We start from the raw sequence: 22,529 nt of genomic DNA on the forward strand, positions 1-22,529 counted from the left end.
TAAGTTGCGAGGCTATGTAACTTTTTGCTGTCATCCAAATCAAATAAGGATACACTTTTTAATAACCAAATTTCCAAAAAAGCAATTTCAAGATTTAATGTTATCTTGTACCATGTCCAGACAAATATATAATTTATCAATGCATGCTATTTTATTTATATTATTTTGATTTTACACTCTTTATTTTTTTGATAACAAAAAAAAACTAATCTGAAATTTGATATACAGGATATATAGCGACGACATTGGAATGTCGTTTGGATTGGAGAAGTGTAGTCGGATGATAACAAAGAGGGGGAAGGTAGTCTGAACTGAGCGGATTGCATTATCAGAAGACAACATTGCAGGTATTGAAGACAGTTACAACCATGCACGGAGGGATCAGCATCAGCATCCTTAGCCTGTATGCTAAGCAGAAGGAAGGAGGCTGTAGCTCAGGAGGTAGAGCAGGTCACCTACTGATCGGAAGGTTGGTGGTTAGATCTCTGGCTCCTCCAGTCTGCATATCAAGTATCCTTGGGCAAGATACTAACCCAAAGTTGCTCTACGATGCATCCATCGGAGTGTGAATGTGTGGGAATGTACTTAGAAAGCACTAAGTATAGGGAAAGTGCTTGTGAGAATGGGTGTGACTGGGTGAATGTGGCATGTTGTATAGAGCGTTTTGAGTACTCTGGGAGAGCAGAAAAGCGCTATATAAGAATCAGTTCATTTACCATAGACTGGTAAGTGTCAGTACCAGAGTCCAGGATTAGACAACAAACATCCACGAATGCATCAGGAAGATGGCCCCGACCAACCGCATGCTCAGTGAATACCTCAGGCAGCAGAAACCCAAGATAGAGGAGGAACCATCATGGAAGGATAGGCCCCTGTATGATATGTACCACCAGCAGATAGAGGAAGTGACTGACATTAAGAAGTCCTACCAGAGGCTGGACCAAGCTGCACTCAGAATGCACTCAGAGCTACAATTTCAAAACAGCATGTTTAAACTTTAGTTTGCACCACACCAGAGGTCAAACTACTGTTAATACTAGCAAGAATAAAAGGAGCAAAGGTAGAAAAAACCTTTGGAGTTGGGGGGGGGGGCAATGGCTTCATACTGGAAAACAATTACTCTGAAAAGGAGAGGGCGACAGGCTCAAATCAAAGAAAGCCAAACAGGTGATTAGAATGGATGGATTATGTAGGGTGGTGTAATGAGGGTACTAGTGCTTACAACCTCGTGCCAAAAAGTGAAGAAACTTATCACAAACTTCACAGGAAAAATCTAGATGAACAGATACATAAACCTTAATAATATATATATATATATTATTAAGGTACATGAGCGGGACACAGAAAGGGATTGGCAAGAATACCAGAGGCGCAAAACACCAGCTACTGGTAGACAGAACAGTCAGCCGAGACTGCAAGACCAGACTGACCAACCTGTGCACTGCCTGGATTGAAGGCCCATGACTCAATGCCCCACAGCTGGAGATATATATATATATATATATATATATATATATATATATATATATATATATATATATATATATATATATATACACATATGGATGACGGACCTATGGATTCTTCGATACCCAACATCCACAATGACGGCGAAACAACTAGTAGCTCAGTGTTCCAACATTCGAAAGAAGGGACTGCTCTCACAGCTAGAGATTGACGAGGTACAACACAAATGCTACGGCAAGGAGGAGTCAGGACGCCAGGTCAGGGGGGAGATATCATCACCCCCACCCGAGATTGGGTACATAGCCCCAAGTGCGATAGGAGAAGGATCGTTGAGTGCGAGAGGAACTGACCTGAAAAATAGTATAATGGCCAAGCTTGAAACCTGGATCCCCCGTAGCCGGTTACCAAGATTACGTGAAGTACCCTCAGAAGGTCTGCTAGATGATGTTAATGCAGCACTACGGACAATACCTACAACCACGATTACCGACACTAACAAGCTGATCTACAATACGGCAGCAGTGATCAGTGAGATGCTTGGCTACAAGTTGAACAGCGACAAGGGGCAGTACCCTCCATGGAGAAGGAGGCTAGAGGGCAAGATCAAAGTAGCACGGAGGGAGGTTAGCCAACTAACGGAGTTGCAGAAAGGTGCGACAAAGAAGGTGCCTAAGAAATACAGCAAGCTGTCCATACCTGAGGCCTTGGAAACTGCCAAGCAAAGACTCACAGCCTTGGCCAGCCACTTGAGGAGGTACACCAGAGAGATAGAAGGCAGGAGAATAAACCAGCTGTTCTCCACAGAACCAGCAAAGGTGTACTCTCAGTGGCAAGGGAACAATAATAAGAGAACAGCACCACCAAGGCTGGAGACGGAGCAATACTGGAAGAGCATATGGGAGAAGGACGCAACCCATAACGGCAATGCTCAGTGGCTAGTGGATCTGAGGGCAGACCACAGCGACCTCCCTGAACAGGGTCCAGTAACCATCACAGTGGCAGATATCCAAGAAAGGGTCTCCAGTATGAAGAGTTGGACAGCACCACGGCCCGACATGGTTCACGCCTACTGGCTAAAGAAGCTGACTGCACTCCACGAGCGTCTGGCAGCACAAATGAAACAGCTGCTAGTTAATGAGAGACACCTGGAATGGCTAACCGAAGGTCGGACGGTCCTGATCCCCAAGGACCCCAAGAAGGGACCGGTCCCCTCCAACTACCGACCAATAACCTGCCTCAGTACTACATGGAAGCTCCTGTCAGGCATCATATCGGCTAAGATGAACAGGCACATGGGTCAATACATGAGTGGGACACAGAAAGGAATTGGCAAGAATACCAGAGGCGCAAAACACCAGCTACTGGTAGACAGAACAGTCAGCCGAGACTGCAAGACCAGACTGACCAACCTGTGCACTGCCTGGATTGATTACAAGAAGGCCTATGACTCAATGCCCCACAGCTGGATACTGGAATGCCTAGAATTGTACAAGATCAATGGGACCCTAAGAGCCTTCATCAGGAACTCAATGGGGATGTGGCGTACAACACTAGAGGCCAACTCCAAGCCCATAGCACAAGTCACCATCAAGTGCGGGATCTACCAAGGAGATGCTCTGTCCCCACTGCTGTTCAGCATAGGCCTGAACCCCCTCAGTGAGATCATTAACAAGACTGGATACGGATACCGACTACGGAACGGAGCAGTTGTCAGCCACCTCCTATACATGGATGACATCAAGCTGTATGCCAAGAGTGAACGAGACATCGATTCACTGATCCACACTACCAGGCTATACAGCAATGACATTGGAATGTCGTTCGGACTGGAGAAGTGTAGTCGGATGGTATCAAAGAGAGGGAAGGTAGTCAGAACTGAGGGGATTGAACTACCAGAAGGCAACATTGCAGACATAGAGGACAGTTACAAGTACCTGGGGATCCCGCAGGCAAATGGGAACCATGAAGAGGCCGCTAGAAAGGCTGCAACCACCAAGTACCTGCAGAGGGTCAGGCAAGTCCTGAGGAGTCAGCTGAATGGTAAGAACAAGATCCGGGCCATCAACACCTACACCCTGCCCGTGATCAGGTACCCTGCTGGGGTAATAGGCTGGCCAAAGGAGGAGATAGAAGCCACTGACATAAAGACAAGAAAGCTCCTTACCATGCATGGAGGGTTTCACCCCAAGTCCAGCACCCTGAGGCTGTACGCTAAGCGGAAGGAAGGGGGCCGGGGACTGGTGAGTGTCAGCACCACAGTCCAGGATGAGACAACGAACATCCAAGAATACATTGGGAAGATGGCCCCAACTGACCGAGTGCTCAGTGAATACCTCAGGCAGCAGAAACCCAAGAAAGAGGAGGGAGACGAGGAACCATCATGGAAGGACAGGCCCCTGCACGGTATGTACCACCGGCAGATAGAGGAGGTGGCTGATATCCAGAAATCCTACCAGTGGCTGGACAAAGCTGGACTGAAAGACAGCACAGAGGCACTAATCATGGCAGCACAAGAACAAGCTCTGAGTACAAGATCCATAGAGGCTGGGGTCTATCACACCAGGCAAGACCCCAGGTGCAGGCTGTGTAAAGATGCCCCAGAGACAATCCAGCACATAACAGCAGGGTGCAAGATGCTAGCAGGCAAGGCATACATGGAACGCCATAACCAAGTGGCCGGCATAGTGTACAGGAACATCTGTGCTGAGAATAACCTGGAAGTCCCGAGGTCAAAATGGGAGATGCCCCCAAGGGTGGTGCAGAATGACCGAGCTAAGATCCTGTGGGACTTCCAGATACAGACGGACAAAATGGTGGTGGCTAACCAACCGGACATAGTGGTGGTAGACAAACAGAAGAAGACGGCCGTAGTGATCGATGTAGCGGTTCCGAATGACAGCAACATCAGGAAGAAGGAACACGAGAAGCTCGAGAAATACCAAGGGCTCAGAGAAGAGCTCGAGAGGATGTGGAGGGTGAAGGTAACGGTGGTCCCCGTGGTAATCGGAGCACTAGGTGCGGTGACTCCCAAGCTAGGCGAGTGGCTCCAGCAGATCCCGGGAACATCATCGGAGATCTCTGTCCAGAAGAGCGCAGTCCTGGGAACAGCTAAGATACTGCGCAGGACCCTCAAGCTCCCAGGCCTCTGGTAGAGGACCCGAGCTTGAAGGATAAACCGCCCACAGGGGCGTGCTGGGTGTTTTCATATATATATATATATATATATATATATATATATATATATATATATATATATATATATATATATATATATATTTAAATATTAGGGCTGCCACGATTAGTCGACTAGTCACGATTACGTCGACTATCAAAATCGTCGACGACTAATTTAATAGTCGACGCGTCGTTTGAAGCTTTGTAAGATCACAAAAGACGCAGGAATCAGTAGTAGGATTTAAGAGTGTAATAATGGACTGAAACAGAAGATGGCAGCACTGCATGTCCAAGGATGCCAGCTGCCGTTAAACCCCGAAGAAGAAGAAGCAGCTGTGTCCCAGAATTCATAGCGCGGCCCATCGCGGCCCTGCTTAGTTTCCAACAATGGCGGCAGCTGGTTAGTTTTAATATTATTTTTATTATTCTTTCTGGGTCACAAAATAAACGTTTAACATATTTTCAGGCGAGAATGTAGCTGTGTAAACCTCAAATATCTGCTCAGTTTATCAAGACACCACATATTTTCAAAAGCGCTCCGACGTTTTCGGAGGCATCTGTTACCCACTAGCTCGATAGCTAGCCGGGGGCTAGGCTAACTAGAGCCGTGAGAACACGGACTCCCGGCAGATCGTTTTCAAACCCACCGCCGTCTTTCACTACTCAGGTTAAACATGATATATAAGTCACTTAGATAACTTCAAAATGTTGTTTGGCTTTTTTCAGTGTTTTATTTGTTCCTGAGTAAATCGGTTTGGATGAGATTAAAGTTATAGTTTTTACACAGCTGAATAAACGTCAAGCAGACAGCTGATCATCAGAAGTGTGAGATGCTGGAGAATTTACTCCGGTGTCCTGTTATATTTTAGATAGCAAGGAGTTTATTAAACTCCACCGAAACACTCTGCAAATGTCATTAAAATTTAATAAACTATCATCTTGTCTTTATTTTTAGTTAGCACATACCTTAAACACTTAAAGCTGAAAGCTAATGATAGTTATATAAGAGCAGATGCTGCTGGTGCAATAAGCTGTATGCTGTATGTTCAATGGATGATGATCTGATTAGTCGACTAATCGCAAAAGTAATCGCTGACTAGTCGACTATCAAAATAATCGTTTGTGGCAGCCCTAATATATATATATATATATATATATATATATATATATATATATATATATATATATATATATATATATATATATATATGTGTGTGTGTGTGTGTGTGTGTGTGTGTGTGTGATATATATATATATATATATATATATATATATATATATATATATATATATATATATATATATATATATATATATATATATATATATATATATATATATATATGTGTGTATGTATGTATGTATGTATGTGTGTGTGTGTGTGTGTGTGTGTATATATATATATATATATATATATATATATGTATGTGTGTGTATATATATATATATATATATATATATATATATATATATATATATATATATGTGTGTGTATATATATATATATATGTGTGTGTATATATATATATATATGTGTGTGTATATATATATATATATGTGTGTGTATATATATATATATATATATATATATATATATATGTGTGTGTATATATATATATATATATATATGTGTGTATATATATATATATATATATTAGGGGTGCAACGATATTCGTATCGATATTGAACCGTTCGATACAGTGCTTTCGGTTCGGTACGCATATGTATCGAACAATACAACATTTGTAATTTATTTTATCAACTTTCCTTCTGACGATGCTGTCTGTGTTGAGCGCTCAGTGAATCTGCGCTCGACTACTCCGCCTAGGCTGCACCACTGTCGAGCGCAGATCCACTGAGCGCTCAACACAGACAGCATCGTCAGAAGGAAGAGCGCAGGGCACCTCCCCCACCCTCATTCAGATCTGGCGTTTGGAATTATTTTGGTTTTCATGTGACGTATGACCCTGAAGGTAAGCAGTCATGGACTAAAGTAAAACAGTATGTTGGATGTGCCATGCAATGCTTAATTACATGGGTGGGAACTAGTGTGTTAGCGCAGTTAGCTCGTTAACGTGTTGGCCGTCTAGCCCCATGCACGGGGCGATCGGCGGTAGCTCGTTAACGGAGATTTGCCGTGTTGTGGCGTTAAGGTCATTTCAACGAGATTAACCTGAAAGCACTAGTGGGAACACAACGAATATGACTGCACATTTACGCCGACATCATCCTAGTGCAAAGACAAGTGGAAACAGAAAAAAAACAAGCAAGCATGCTACTAACTTTAGCCGAGTCATTTAGACAGCTGTTTAATATGCTGCTGAGAATATAGCCCAGAAGAAGCGGATAGTATAGCTTTTATTTTGGAAAGAGACATTTCTCTGTAATAAACTCTCTTTTCCAAAGATGAGTGATTCCTCAATCAGATACAGGGCTCGCAATATCGCTAGCCCAACGTCCTGGAGCTAGCGATTTTTTTCCAGTCGGGCTACCAAAATCTATCTCTGCCCTGCCCGTCGGGCTATTGTAGGAAGCAAAAATATATGTCAATGCTTTTGCATTCTTTCAGAAATGTAGCTGGGTAATTATGTCATTGGCATCGGTGAGCCACTGTCAATATGTGACATATTGAAATCGCGTTTGAATTTGCGCTTGTTTTTTTGCTTTCACTTTGCAATCGCGCGAACTGTGTATAGAGAGCGACAGCACTGATCTGTGAGTGATGATAATTTGCGCACCAATTCCTCTGACATCGTCTTATTAATTGTTAGCTTACTATGCAAACATGACAAGTGAAATCTCCCGCAGCTTAAACATGTGAGAGGTTGATCGCGCAGAGAATCGCTGAGCTTATGTGAGTATGTGTGTAAAAGCAGCAGGATTTATATTTGACTACGATGACCTGGATGACTGAGAACCTTCACAGACAGATATATATTTTAGTTCTACTGAGCCAAATAAGACAGGTTAGGGTGAAGAAGTGACAGCCAAAGAAAAGCTTACCACAAAACGGAGAAGTTATGACAAATCAGACTATAAGGCAAAAAGAAAGTGCAGCTTTATGGTTTCATGGACAAAAGAATTTCTGTGGCTGCAATATGACGAGCTAAATAACCAGGGCTGCACATAAGTGGTCCGCAGGTGCGCATTCGCTGTCAAAATAAAAAACACGCACAAGGGTTAGGGTTAAATTTAAAAACTGTACTTTTGAGTTAAAATATATATTTATAATTTTAATAAATGACAAATTAAAAAGGCATGAACATTTTTTTTGTATCGAAAAAATATCGAACCGTGACACCAAAGTATCGAACCGAACCGAACCGTGAATTTTGTGTATCGTTGCACCCCTAATATATATATATATATATATATATATATATATATATATATATATATATATATATATATATATATATATATATATATATATATATATATATATATACACACACACACACACACACACACACATACATACGTATGTATACACACACACACATAAGCCATGCTTTTTCTACATACTGCCGTCATTTTTTATTTTTTGCTTTGGGGTTTTTTTTGCTTTTTGTAAAGCATTTTCTATGGACAGCTCTAAAACGGTAAAGGAAGGGGGGGAGAAAGCAACCTCTTTCCTATCGGTGGAAAAATGTACCACGTCAACCAAGTCAACAAGTGGGATTTGGTTGTTTAGGAAAAGGGGAAAGTTTTGGGAGTGACGGTAACGGCAGCGAGACAGAGCGAGCGAGTGAGAGAGAGAGTTTTTAGATGTGGGAGATTTGTGACTTTAGTGTGGAGAGTATAGTTAGTGTGTTGTGTTGTCTTGTGTAGTTAGTCTGTTGTGTAGTTGTTTTGTTTTGTGTGTCAGTGAGGGCACTAATGAATGTCACAAAGGCACATTGCAATGTAAACACTCACCAAGTAGAAAACCAGCGGAGTGACACACCTCCTGTTGTGAGGCCTGCAGGTTTATCCCTCTGTCTCTTGGTGGACAAATGTTTTTTTTTACTTACATAATTTGTGGGGCATCTTATTGCGACACCTGATTGTTCTCTCATGGTTGTACAAAATAATAATTAATAATAATTAATAATTAACAATAATTAATTATGTGGGCTACAGAAAATAATTAAGTTGTAGACTATATTTATATAAAAAGTGTGTACACTTACTGCACTTGAATCATTTTAACCATATGTAACCACCTGCATATGTGTTTGGGAAAAAAAGGCTTTGATTTTGCCACCCCATTTGATTTCTTTGCCACCCTAAGAAAATTTCTCTACATCCACCCCTGTGTGGAAGGAGTCGCGGCTCTACTTTGAATACCTCCCAAATGACTTAACTCCTCACCAAATACTAAGGGACCACCCATCCACCCTGTGGAGAAAGGTCATTTCCAACCCTTGTATCTATAATCCTATTCCTTTGCCTTTAAAAGAACAAGCATCTTCTTAACAAAAAGATCATGCCTAGATTAACAGATTTTTGGCATTTCTCAGCAACTATCGTCTTGATGCATGCTCAATCATCCAGGTAAGTAAATCTCCAAAAGTGCATCAAGACATTTTAACCCACTTTGGCAAGGACTGCCTAAAGATGCTTGTATGTAGTTACAGTTACAGTTGGTGCTTGTACGTCAGTATGAGCAAACAGCACGTAAGACGGCGGATTACAGGAACCACCTGAGATTCAGCCAAAACAGACAAAACAGGATTACTCCTAAAAGTCTGCAAATGAGCTCTTCAGTTAAAGGCTTCCGGGCAACAAAAGTCCTCCAGAAGGCACAGCATCAGTTGCTTAATGAATGGGTGAGGCAAACAAATTTTACCATCGACATGCTAAAATCTCAAGAGGAGCAGATTCGATAGAGAGACTGACAATGCTTTTAGATGAGAATATTCTTAAAAAGGTGTTTGACTTTACTGAGAAGGCTCGTCTAGCACAGCACAAGAAGTCCAAGACCAGGCAACAAAGGAAGTTTGACTTACTTGTTGTACGTCGGAAACCACCACAAAATACGGAGAGTGTCGTCAGTGGCCAGAAGAGAGAAAGATGCGACACCAAGGATGTGGACAAGTGGGTGAAGAATTTGTCTGACAGACAGCTCACCCAAACAGAGAAAAATATCCTTGCTAAAGGGTTGAATTTTGCTGTCACACCAAGACAAATCCCGCTAGTGGAGCTGATCACAGCCACAGAAACAGCAATTTGAAACAACAATATTGCAGAAGTGGAAGCAGAGCAACTACGGACGAAATCAGCAATGCAAAGCCCTCAGCATCCAACATCACCATGGAGGAGAGGAAGGCACTCACATTACTTATCCTTCCAGCAGGCAAGGGTAGCTGCACAGTACTGCTAAACTAGAAAGACTATCATGAGAAAATTTTGTCACTACTCAGTGATGAAAATACTTATGAGCCCCTGAAACGAGACCCAGGAAGTGGTTACAGGAAGAGGGTGATAGACTGTCTGAAGCAGTTAGAACAAGACATGGCTATTGACCGGACCTCATACCACAAGCTGTACCTAGGGGAGTCTACACCAAGTCTGTATGGTTTACCGAAGATACATAAACAGAGTGTACCTTTAAGACCGATTGTCTGTATGATCAACTCGGTCACCTATAACATCTCCAAGTTTATGGCTTCGATCCTCAACCCACTAGTAGGCAGCTCTGAAAACCACATCCAGAACACCCTGGATTTTGTTGAGAAGGTGAGAGATGTCATTATGGAGACAGATGAAACCATGGTCTCGTACGACGTTACATCCCTCTTCACGTGCATCACACTCACCGAAGCATTGGAGGTAGTCCATAAGAGATTACAGTAAGACACCAACCTCAGCAACAGGACCACTCTCAGCATTGACCAAGTGCGTTTGCTTTTGGAACTGTGTCTTCATTCCACCTACTTCACATACAAGAGTCGATTCTACAGGCAGAAACATGGGTGTGCCATGGGCTCAACAGTTTCACCCATCGTGGCCAATTTATACATGGAAGAAGTGTAAAAGAGGGCTTTGCTATCCTACCCTGGAACACCACCAAGCCATCGGTTCAGATATGTGGATGACACCTGGGTGAAAATCAAATCTCAGGACGTACCACATTTCACAGATCACATTTACTCGGTGGACCAACACATCAAATTCACCAGGGAGGATATGAAAAGCGGCAGGTTAGCCTTCTGAGACTGTGAGATTTCCATCAGTAGTGGGGGACATCCCCCACTACTGATGGAAATCAGTAGTCATCTAAAAGCTGACGTGTACCATAAACCTACGCATACGGATCAGTATTTAAGGTTTGACACTCATCATCCACTGGAGCACAAACTGGGTGTCATTAGGACGCTACAACACAGGCCAGTGGACACTCTTTTCAAGGATGAGGATGTACACATCTTGGACAGGGAGGAACGCTGGTTTGAGCGCAGAGTCAAGGAGACCATTTACGTGAAAAGGGAAAGACCATCTCTGAATCAAGGAGGGGGCCTAAGGGTACATCTTTCGCCATCTTACAATGCTGTGATTGCAGCCATTCCCCAACTCCCTGTGAATGGTACTCATGGCCATTGATCAGCCATTTCCCCAACAAAACGCTACGTCCAGATGAACAGAATCAACTTTTGGAGGTCTCAGCAACTATGTTCCATCTGGTGGCAGATGGCTGCATAACATCTAGGACACAATAGTTTACCAGTATTGGGTGTCAATTAGGGCTGCCACGATTTGTCGACTAGTCACGATTACGTCGACTATCAAAATCGTCGACGACTGATTTAATAGTCGACGTGTCGTTTGAAGCTTTGTAAGATCGCAAAAGACGCAGGAATAATAGCAGGATTTAAGAGTGTAATAACGGACTGAAACAGAAGATGGCAGCACAGCATGTACAAGGATGCCAGCTGCCGTTAAACCCCGAAGAAGAAGAAGCAGCTGTGTCCCAGAATTCATAGCGCGGCCCAGTTTAGTTTCCAACAATGGCGGTAGCTAGTTAGTTTTAATATTACTCTTATTATTCTTTCTGGGTCACAAAATAAACGTTTAACATATTTTCAGGCGAGAATGTAGCTGTGTAAACCTCAAATATCGGCTCAGTTTATCAAGACACCACATATTTTCAAAAGCGCTCCGACGTTTTCGGAGACGTCTGTTACCCACTAGCTCGATAGCTAGCCGGGGGCTAGGTCACTAGCGCCGTGAGAACACCGGACTCCCGGCAAATTGTTTTCAAACCCACCGCTGTCTTTCGCGACTCAGGTTAAATATATATGAGTCACTTAGATAAATTAAAAATGTTGTTGTTTGGCTTTTTTTTTTTTTTTTTTTTTTGTATTTTATTTGTTCCTGAGTAAATCGGTTTGGCTGAGATTAAAGTTATCGTTTTTACACAGCTGAATAAACGTCAAGCAGACAGCTGATTATCAGAAGTGTGAGATGCTGGAGAATATACTCCGGTGTCCTGTTATATTTTAGATAGCAAGGAGTTTATTAAACTTTACCGAAACAATCTGCAAATTTCATTAAAATTGAATAAACTATCATCTTGTCTTTATTTTTAGTTAGCACCTTAAAAGCTTAAAGCTGTAAGCTAATGATAGTTATATAAGAGCAGATGCTGCTGGTGCAATAAGCTGTAGTTTTACGTCCAGTGGATGATGATCTGATTAGTCGACTAATCGCATAAATAATCGGTGACTAGTCGACTATCAAAATAATCGTTTGTGGCAGCCCTAGTGTCAATTAAAATGTTAACAATTAGATTAAATGACTGTGCATTTGGTCCAACTAGTGAAAATAGTCATGTCGTCAACTACTCGGGCACATCCCTAGTTCAAAGTCCTAAATTAATAGAAGGACATAGAAGAGGACAGAGAAGACAACTAAGGACAAAATAGAAAATTAGATGGACTGGACTGGTTATTATATAGCGCTTCTCTGCTCTATCTGAGCACTCAAAGCGCTTAAATTAGGAAAATATTCAGAAAAATACATAGAATGTACTTGCTGTCCACTTGTGAGCTAGAGTGCCTCTAGCACCCACTGGACCTCTTCAGGAGAACTACGACCAGGACCTTCATCTGGAGACAGTGGAATCAATGTCTGACCAACCACAGGACAAGAGACTCTGGAGAGGTAGATGCATGATAATAGGAACTCGCCCACTGGCTAGCAAGCCAGTGGTTAGCAGCAACTACCCACAAGTACAGTGAATATGTGCCCAAATAAATAGAAACATCTAAAACAAAAGACTTAAATTACTTGCCATTAATAAGCCTGGGTGACGTACTTAGGTAAAGTTCATCTGTAAGAAACACAGCATAGTACAGTACAGTGTAGATTCCTCCTAAAGCAAAGTTTCAGAAGAAATTAGTCCATTCCTTATTTTCCTTTTTTTCTTTGGTAGTCAATATGTTTCCATCATATAGCCATCAATTCTCTTCTGCTTATCCTTATCACTGTCTGGGGTGGGGAGCTGGCGCCTATCCCAGCTACCATAGGGTGAGAAGTGGGGTACACCCTGGACAGGTCGTCAATCTGACACAGAGATACAGAGACAGAAAACCATGCAAACTCAGTGCTTCTCATGATGAGCACACTGCTCCCGAGGTCCACAGAGCTGTTGAAAGGAATGACTTAAAAACTCTGAAGGTCTCTATATGCCTGAGAACTCCTTAAAGGGCCTTTGGGGGTGTTAACCAACTCGTCACAATCCTGTCATATAAAACTATCCAACATAAATTTTTATAATTAAAAAAATGTCATTAACCAAATATGCAGGTGTGCACATAAGTGGTCCACAGGTGCGCATTTGCTGTCAAAATAAAAGACACGCACCAGATAAGAAGTTGCAATGCGCGTTTGCGTACGTAAGATTTTCCGGAGGAGGACAGACATTTGTTTAGAACTCTTAAAGATGTCGAAGAAGCAAGCTCCTTTAAGAAATTACTTTGGTGTTCCTCCACCTCCAAAGAAATGTCAGAAGGAGTCCGAACCGCAAAAGAAGCGCATATTCTTGGAAAAGTGGTTGCAGGAGGTGAGCTGGCTTCAAACAAACGATGAACGCTCAGAGATGTGATGCAGAATATGCCGTGACAAACCCACTCTAGCGGACAAAAACAGTGCCTTTTATATGTACGCAAATGCAACTTCTTATCTGATGCGCGTCTTCTATTTTGACAGCGAATGCGTACCTGCGGACCACTTATGTGCACCCCTGCAAATATGGTGCAATTATAAGGTGTTCCCTAATCAGTTGTATTAAAATAACAAAGTAAACAGATGTACAGTGGGGCAAAAAAGTATTTAGTCAGCCACCGATTGTGCAAGTTCCCCCACCTAAAATGATGACAGAGGTCAGTAATTTGCACCAGAGGTACACTTCAACTGTGAGAGACAGAATGTGAAAAAAAAATCCATGAATCCACATGGTAGGATTTGTAAAGAATTTATTGGTAAATCAGGGTGGAAAATAAGTATTTGGTCACCTCAAACAAGGAAAATCTCTGGCTCTCACAGACCTGTAACGTCTTCTGTAAGAAGCTTTTCTGTCCCCCACTCGTTACCTGTATGAATGGCACCTGTTTGAACTCATCATCTGTATAAAAGACACCTGTCCACAGCCTCAAACAGTCAGACTCCAAACTCCGCCATGGCCAAGACCAAAGAGCTTTGGAAGGACACCAGGAAAAGTATTGTAGACCTGCACCAGACTGGGAAGAGTGAATCTACAATAGGCAAGCAGCTTGGTGTGAAAAAATCAACTGTGGGAGCAATCATCAGAAAATGGAAGACATACAAGACCACTGATAATCTCCCTCGATCTGGGGCTCCACGCAAGATCTCATCCCGTGGGGTCAAAATGATCATGAGAACGGTGAGCAAAGATCCCAGAACCACACGGGGGGACCTGGTGAATGACCTGCAGAGAGCTGGGACCAAAGTAACAAAGGTCACCATCAGTAACACACTACAACGGCAGGGAATCAAATCCCGCAGTGCCAGACGTGTTCCGCTGCTGAAGCCAGTGCATGTCCAGGCCCGTCTGAAGTTTGCCAGAGAGCACATGGATGATACAGCAGAGGATTGGGAGAATGTCATGTGGTCAGATGAAACCAAAGTAGAACTTTTTGGTATAAACTCAACTCGTCGTGTTTGGAGGAAGAAGAATACTGAGTTGCATCCCAAGAACACCATACCTACTGTGAAGCATGGGGGTGGAAACATCATGCTATGGGGCTGTTTTTCTGCCAAGGGGACAGGACGACTGATCCGTGTTAAGGACAGAATGAATGGGGCCATGTATCGTGAGATTTTGAGCCAAAACCTCCTTCCATCAGTGAGAACTTTGAAGATGAAACGAGGCTGGGTCTTCCAACATGACAATGATCCAAAACACACCGCCCGGGCAACAAAGGAGTGGCTCCGTAAGAAGCATTTGAAAGTCCTGGAGTGGCCTAGCCAGTCTCCAGACCTCAACCCCATAGAAAATCTGTGGCGGGAGTTGAAAGTCCGTGTTGCTCGGCGACAGCCCCAGAACATCACTGCTCTCGAGAAGATCTGCATGGAGGAATGGGCCAAAATACCAGCTACTGTGTGTGCAAACCTGGTAAAGACCTATAGTAAACGTTTGACCTCTGTTATTGCCAACAAAGGTTATGTTACAAAGTATTGAGTTGTATTTTTATTATTGACCAAATACTTATTTTCCACCCTAATTTACGAATAAATTCTTTACAAATCCTACCATGTGGATTCATGGATTTTTTTTTTCACATTCTGTCTCTCACAGTTGAAGTGTACCTCTGGTGCAAATTACTGACCTCTGTCATCATTTTAGGTGGGGGAACTTTCACAATCGGTGGCTGACTAAATACTTTTTTGCCCCACTGTATGTTGGTGTCCAGTAACCTTTTAGCCAATGTTATTTTTTTAGAAAACTTTTAACACCAAACTGTCGATCAACAAAACTATAAATCTGTTCTGTTCGGATTTGTTCAAACAATTACATGAGAGGTATACATACATACATTTTGGCCATAATTAAACTGGAAAAAAAGACAGAAACAAGTGTGGGGTTTAAAAGGTGTGCAGGAGTGTAAAAATGCATAATTTCTACAGCTATACAAGTAGAAGCATCTGTATTTCCTTTATTCTGTGAAACAGATAACCGATGTCGAAACTTTCCAAAGAAGTCATCTTCGTTGCCATGGTAATGGCAACTTACAGTGGGGCAAAAAAGTATTTAGTCAGCCACCGATTGTGCAAGTTCCCCCACCTAAAATGATGACAGAGGTCAGTAATTTGCACCAGAGGTACACTTCAACTGTGAGAGACAGAATGTGAAAAAAAAAAAAATCCATGAATCCACATGGTAGGATTTGTAAAGAATTTATTCGTAAATCAGGGTGGAAAATAAGTATTTGGTCAATAACAAAAATACAACTCAATACTTTGTAACATAACCTTTGTTGGCAATAACAGAGGTCAAACGTTTACTATAGGTCTTTACCAGGTTTGCACACACAGTAGCTGGTATTTTGGCCCATTCCTCCATGCAGATCTTCTCGAGAGCAGTGATGTTTTGGGGCTGTCGCCGAGCAACACGGACTTTCAACTCCCGCCACAGATTTTCTATGGGGTTGAGGTCTGGAGACTGGCTAGGCCACTCCAGGACTTTCAAATGCTTCTTACGGAGCCACTCCTTTGTTGCCCGGGCGGTGTGTTTTGGATCATTGTCATGTTGGAAGACCCAGCCTCGTTTCATCTTCAAAGTTCTCACTGATGGAAGGAGGTTTTGGCTCAAAATCTCACGATACATGGCCCCATTCATTCTGTCCTTAACACGGATCAGTCGTCCTGTCCCCTTGGCAGAAAAACAGCCCCATAGCATGATGTTTCCACCCCCATGCTTCACAGTAGGTATGGTGTTCTTGGGATGCAACTCAGTATTCTTCTTCCTCCAAACACGACGAGTTGAGTTTATACCAAAAAGTTCTACTTTGGTTTCATCTGACCACATGACATTCTCCCAATCCTCTGCTGTATCATCCATGTGCTCTCTGGCAAACTTCAGACGGGCCTGGACATGCACTGGCTTCAGCAGTGGAACATGTCTGGCACTGCGGGATTTGATTCCCTGCCGTTGTAGTGTGTTACTGATGGTGACCTTTGTTACTTTGGTCCCAGCTCTCTGCAGGTCATTCACCAGGTCCCCCCGTGTGGTTCTGGGATCTTTGCTCACCGTTCTCATGATCATTTTGACCCCACGGGATGAGATCTTGCGTGGAGCCCCAGATCGAGGGAGATTATCAGTGGTCTTGTATGTCTTCCATTTTCTGATGATTGCTCCCACAGTTGATTTTTTCACACCAAGCTGCTTGCCTATTGTAGATTCACTCTTCCCAGTCTGGTGCAGGTCTACAATACTTTTCCTGGTGTCCTTCGAAAGCTCTTTGGTCTTGGCCATGGCGGAGTTTGGAGTCTGACTGTTTGAGGCTGTGGACAGGTGTCTTTTATACAGATGATGAGTTCAAACGGGTGCCATTCATACAGGTAACGAGTGGGGGACAGAAAAGCTTCTTACAGAAGACGTTACAGGTCTGTGAGAGCCAGAGATTTTCCTTGTTTGAGGTGACCAAATATTTATTTTCCACCCTAATTTACGAATAAATTCTTTACAAATCCTACCATGTGAATTCATGGATTTTTTTTTCACATTCTGTCTCTCACAGTTGAAGTGTACCTCTGGTGCAAATTACTGACCTCTGTCATCATTTTAGGTGGGGGAACTTGCACAATCGGTGGCTGACTAAATACTTTTTTGCCCCACTGTATCTGAATGGTCATGCATTAGCACAAATGAGACCCTGTGAATTAATGGACTATTTACTGAATAGCACAGTTCAAGGTTATGATCAAACTGCATTTTTGAAGTTGAAGTTAAAGACATTCACTTGCCATTCATTCAAACTACATTTCTTAAATACTCATATCATATAACACAGGTTAATATCAGTGGAGGTCTTGGACTAGTAAAAGTAGATGCAGGTTCAGGCAGCGTGGTTTAAAGGTGGTTTAAAGGATTATCAAAATATCTCATGTTCCGGATTTCAACGTTAATCGTCTAGTTTTCCAAGGGAGATCAACCCCCTGGCTTCAACAACATCTCATGGCCAATTCTATTCCATTCATTTATTTTGATATTACAGCACTGTAAACCTGTGGTGACATCTACCTGACTTTGTCAGTCATCGGTTCTGTCCATATATATGCTGCTACAAGGCTGTATGTGGACAAGTCCACTGTGCACCGCAAAGCTCTGTCTTTTTTTGCCTTGAGATTCCGATTCGCTGTAGCCCTGCAAGAGGAAAAAAAAGAACCCTCACTCTACCTGTCAACAATTATTAACGTTTTTTAACAAAAGCACCCCCCCCCCCCCTCCTTCCAAAAAAAAAGAAACAAAAAACCCACCAAAAAAAACCAAAAACAGGCAGACCGTGACCCCTGTGCCACCACCCCTATCCATCTCCGCTTTCTCAGCTGGTCATCCTAGAACAACTGTTGATCTGACAGGACACAATTCTCGCCTTTGGCTGACACGGCCTGATGGAGAAAGGAAAAAGAAACAATACACAGGCCTACAAGTGTCTCAACCCCCCCGCAAGAAAAAAAAACTCCACAAGAGTTTCTGTTGAATCCTGGCAACACAGACAGCACTGTGTTTTCCCAGCCACATACAGAGATGGAGGGAAGGAGGCAGTCCGATTAGACAATAAGGCTGCAACATTAGTGTTTATCTTAAGCTGGATTATTACTCCAGAAAGCAATGGTCTTATTTTCTGTGTAAGAAAAAAAACATGCTGCCTCTTTGGGAGCAGTGTGATACTCAGATGACATATTGTGTTTTGGGTTTTTTTCTTACTTTCATTGCTTGCCTTTTCTTTTTTGCAACTTTGAATTTGACTACTTTCCACCAAACTTTCTAATGTTTCTAATGTTTGTTGGGCTTCATATCCTCCCTGATTTTATGGAAATATTCTAAAAGTATAATAAATTCAGTCCACTGACAGAAACAGAAGGTTCAGCAGCAGATGAACTACTGCCTCACTTTACAGAATGCACAGACCTGCATGGTTAAATTCATCCATTCATTTATATTCTTCATATGAGTGCTTTACTTCACGTGACTCAAATTTATTTTATGTGATTTGACTGTCAAGCACGAGTCCATTTCACCATGTCGAGTCCATCCAACTGCTTGTAGCAACCATATTAAACAACACAAAATTATGTAAGACTGCATTTATGTGAGAGTGCTGTGAAGCTGACCTTGACATATTCCCACATTTTCCTGCTACACATGAGAAAACTAAAGGACAACAAGAGACTGATGTACTGTGCATGATGTCAGCTGTCTCCAGGAAATTACTGCTAGAGAAAATGGAAAGAGAAGATTAAAGAACTATAGCACAAAACATGTCAACAGGGGACTAAACTGAAGGAAAGTGTGGACAAAGCTTCCCACCCTCTCTACAGAGAGCTGACACAGCCTCATAGCAATTTTGGTCTGCGGCTCATCCCCTACAGGTGCATAGAGAACCTCTTCAGGCACTCATGTCGACTGCCATCCATATGTACACTGCTTTGCACCACAGAGGCTGCAGCTTCAGCCAAGGCGCTTCTTACATCTTCATCTCTATCAGTTAGAGTAGGAAAGACTACAGGAGCGGAGCTACCTTCTTTCCTCTTTGCTTGCATGGTTCTTTTTGTATTCCTTTGCATACAGGCCAACATTATTTCACTCATAAACGAACAGTCGTGATGAAATGCACTGTACACCTACAATTACACTTCAGCGACACAGTTTTAACTATTTAATGTCCACTTAACATTCACAAGCACAAGCAATAACATAAATAGTTTAAAGAGGACTATTCTGCGTAATTTTGTTTCTTTACTTTAAACTTGTTTCTTTAATTTTTCAATGTGCCTTAGTATGAAGCAGAAGAAAAGAAACATAAGTGAAGTTTGGGAGTGGAAAAATCAGAGTGTGGGTCTGTTTTTCAGCAAACAGCACTGGCATGCTTCGTACAATTGAAGGGGGATGAATGGAAAAATGCACTGAGACATTCTTGATAAAAATCTGCTGCCATCTACCAGGATGATGAAGATGTTTCAGCACAAGAATGACCCCAAACAGAGACCCAAGGAAACTCTCAATGTGTTTCAAAGAAATATTATAAAGCTGATCAAATGGCCCAGCCAGTCATTTGACCTGAATCCAATTGAAAATCCATGTAAAGAACAAAACATCAGTGCTCACCGAGGGGGCCCACAGAACCTTCAGGTTTAGAAGACTGCATGGAAAATGGGTCAAATTCACAACTGACCAATGCATGCCACTAGTTTTTCCATACAAGAGGCAACTTGAAGCTACCATCACCAAAAAAAAAGGCTTTCGTACAAAGCATTAAACACATTTCAGTAATCGTGTTCAGTACTTTTTCCCTGTGTCAGTTCTCATTATTACACATTACCTAATTTATGGACAGCAATCGTTTGATTTCTTGGTCATCTACTAATTGTAAGGTTGGTGGTTCGATCCCTGGCTCCTGCAATCTGCATACCAAATATCATTGAGCAAGATGATTTCTCCAAGTTGCTTTTAAATCCATCGGAGTATAAATGTGTGTGGACGTTAGATAGAAAAAGCATAGAAAAAAGTGCTTGCAAGAATGGGCGAATTAGGCAAATTGTATAAGGTGCTTTGAGTAATCAGAGCAGAAAAGAACCAGGCCCTTTTCCATTTCCATGTGTGGATTGGATGGTTGTTACCAACATATGGTGAAAATTTCATGTGAATAGCATCTTTATTTACTTAGCAAAGTGGTTGGATATTTACTTTTCCCCACTGTATGTGTGTCCCAGTCCCATCCTCAATTTAAACTGATAATGGAGCTCAAACACTAACAAAAGGAAAAACGTAACATGTTTATTGGGAATGAGCACTGATAAAAGCAGACTTTATTTTACTGAGGTACCTTTTATTTGTACTTTTAAACAGACCTCTGTCTATGTACAATTCAGTTACTGGTCTGAATCATTCATGTCAGGTGGAAACACGATGGGAAAGCCTGAGCTGCTTCACTGCTCTACCTTCCAACAACAAAGCCCCTTTGCCTGCGCAGAGAATACATGGCTTAACTTGCATGACCGGACAACACAGTCAATGTGGATTAAAAACTAATACCTAATCACTGGCCATTAATACTTTGCAGCCAGAACCTCACATTTGCCATGATCTGACATGCGTCAAAATGATCCACATCCCCAGGAGCCACGAGCGCTAAATAAAGATGCTATTCACATGAAATTTTCACCATATGTTGGTAACAACCAGCCTTCAGAAAAGATCATGATTTTTTTTTTTCGTTTTTTGTTAGGTGGATATATATACATACAGACAGAGCCCAACTACTGCTCAGAATTACCTTGGCATGACGAACTTTTACGCAAGAAAAGGGGATGCAGCTGTAAAGACACGTTCAGAGTAACCCCTGGAACACTTACAGAGTCTAGTCACTACCACCAAGAAAGCTCAACGGCGCTTCAGTAATCGCTTAATTTAAGCTGCTGAGCCGAGATTGCAAGCATTAAGGAGTCAAACGCAGGAGCAGACACCGCCATGAATAGGGCACTTAATACATTAACAAACTATCCGGTACAAACGGACTCCAAGATAGCGATAACAAGTGCGTCAAAAATGAAAAAAATCTATCACTTACCTTGCTCAATCAGCAGGACGGTCATGCAGACCAGCATAGCCCAGAACACAGGATTCACCATATTTATCGATCTTTTTCTATGCTTGTGCTGTCGTCTGAGGTAATTAACCAACAAGTCCTTTAAAATCCAGAAAAGTGTTTTGTCTCCAAGTCCTCAGTCTCCCCGTCTGACTGTAAAGCATCCGCCAACGCAACGGTCCACAGAGTCCCTCCTCCTTCCACTGGTTATTGGCAGCGGTGCTAACGGGAAGCTAGCAGTAAGTACAGAAACCACTTCCGATTGCGTGTACGTGTTTAAGCGCACAAATAGGGAGGTGGCGGGTCTGGTGCTTTTAAACTGAAGCAGTCATCAACATGCTTCCTGTTGTAGTCAGGTTGCATGTCGCTAGCTTCAAGCTGGGCCCTTGAGTAAGTCATTTAAAGGTTCTGGTTTTAAGTAGCCATTACCACAGCCGAATTTTACTGATTACTTATTTACTGTTTTTTCCCGCAATATTTCTGAAAATGAAAGAACGAAGAGAAACAACAACAATGTCTGTGAAATACCCGCAGTCTTCATTTTAGTTTTTTCAGTGTATATTTTGTCATTGGTGCCCAGTATCAAATGTATTATGTGTATTATTTGCAACAAGTAGAGTAATATATGCAGCCTTAAACAAACATTTAATCGTGAGCAATATTCATATCAGACTTGGTTTTAGATCCCTAACACGTCGACTAGAACTTTAATTTATCTAATTAGTTCTGTGATCGTTTCTCAAAAATAAATGACGCAGAGAAGGGATCGCACACTTAGGGTTATCTGTTCTGGTCTAGTTGATTCTTAACCTCAGAGATGTTCAAAATCTGCATTCAAGAGTCTGTATGCTATTACTGCATATTACTGCAGCGAAGCACTTCATTTAGGACTGAACATGAAAGCAATAAATTAAACGATGTAGTTTCCTGTGCACCTCTGCATGCCAAAAAGGTTTTAAAAATTACATTAAAAGCAAATTGGAGAGTAGTGTCAGTGCACAAGCACAATTTTTTTTCAGGGGGGTGCTTTTATTTTTGCAAATTTTTGAACTCAGCTTTCAAGGACAATGTTTT

The 22,529-nt window shown here is 42.1% G+C and overlaps 1 protein-coding gene across 1 annotated transcript in view; it reads right to left on the reverse strand.

Moving 5' to 3' along the window:
* Positions 1-21,596, reverse strand: part of ntm (neurotrimin) — a 483,521-nt gene extending 461,925 nt beyond the window's left edge. Inside the window, exon 1 of the mRNA XM_080866697.1 lies at positions 21,438-21,596. Within this exon, the coding sequence (XP_080722823.1) occupies positions 21,438-21,498 (61 nt within the window). The 5' untranslated portion in view covers positions 21,499-21,596. The remainder of the gene's footprint in view (positions 1-21,437) is intronic.
* Between the last annotated feature and the right edge of the window lie 933 nt (positions 21,597-22,529).

Source organism: Rhamphochromis sp. 'chilingali', assembly GCF_963969265.1.
Source record: "Rhamphochromis sp. 'chilingali' genome assembly, chromosome: 19".
NCBI lineage: Eukaryota > Metazoa > Chordata > Actinopteri > Cichliformes > Cichlidae > Rhamphochromis > Rhamphochromis sp. 'chilingali'.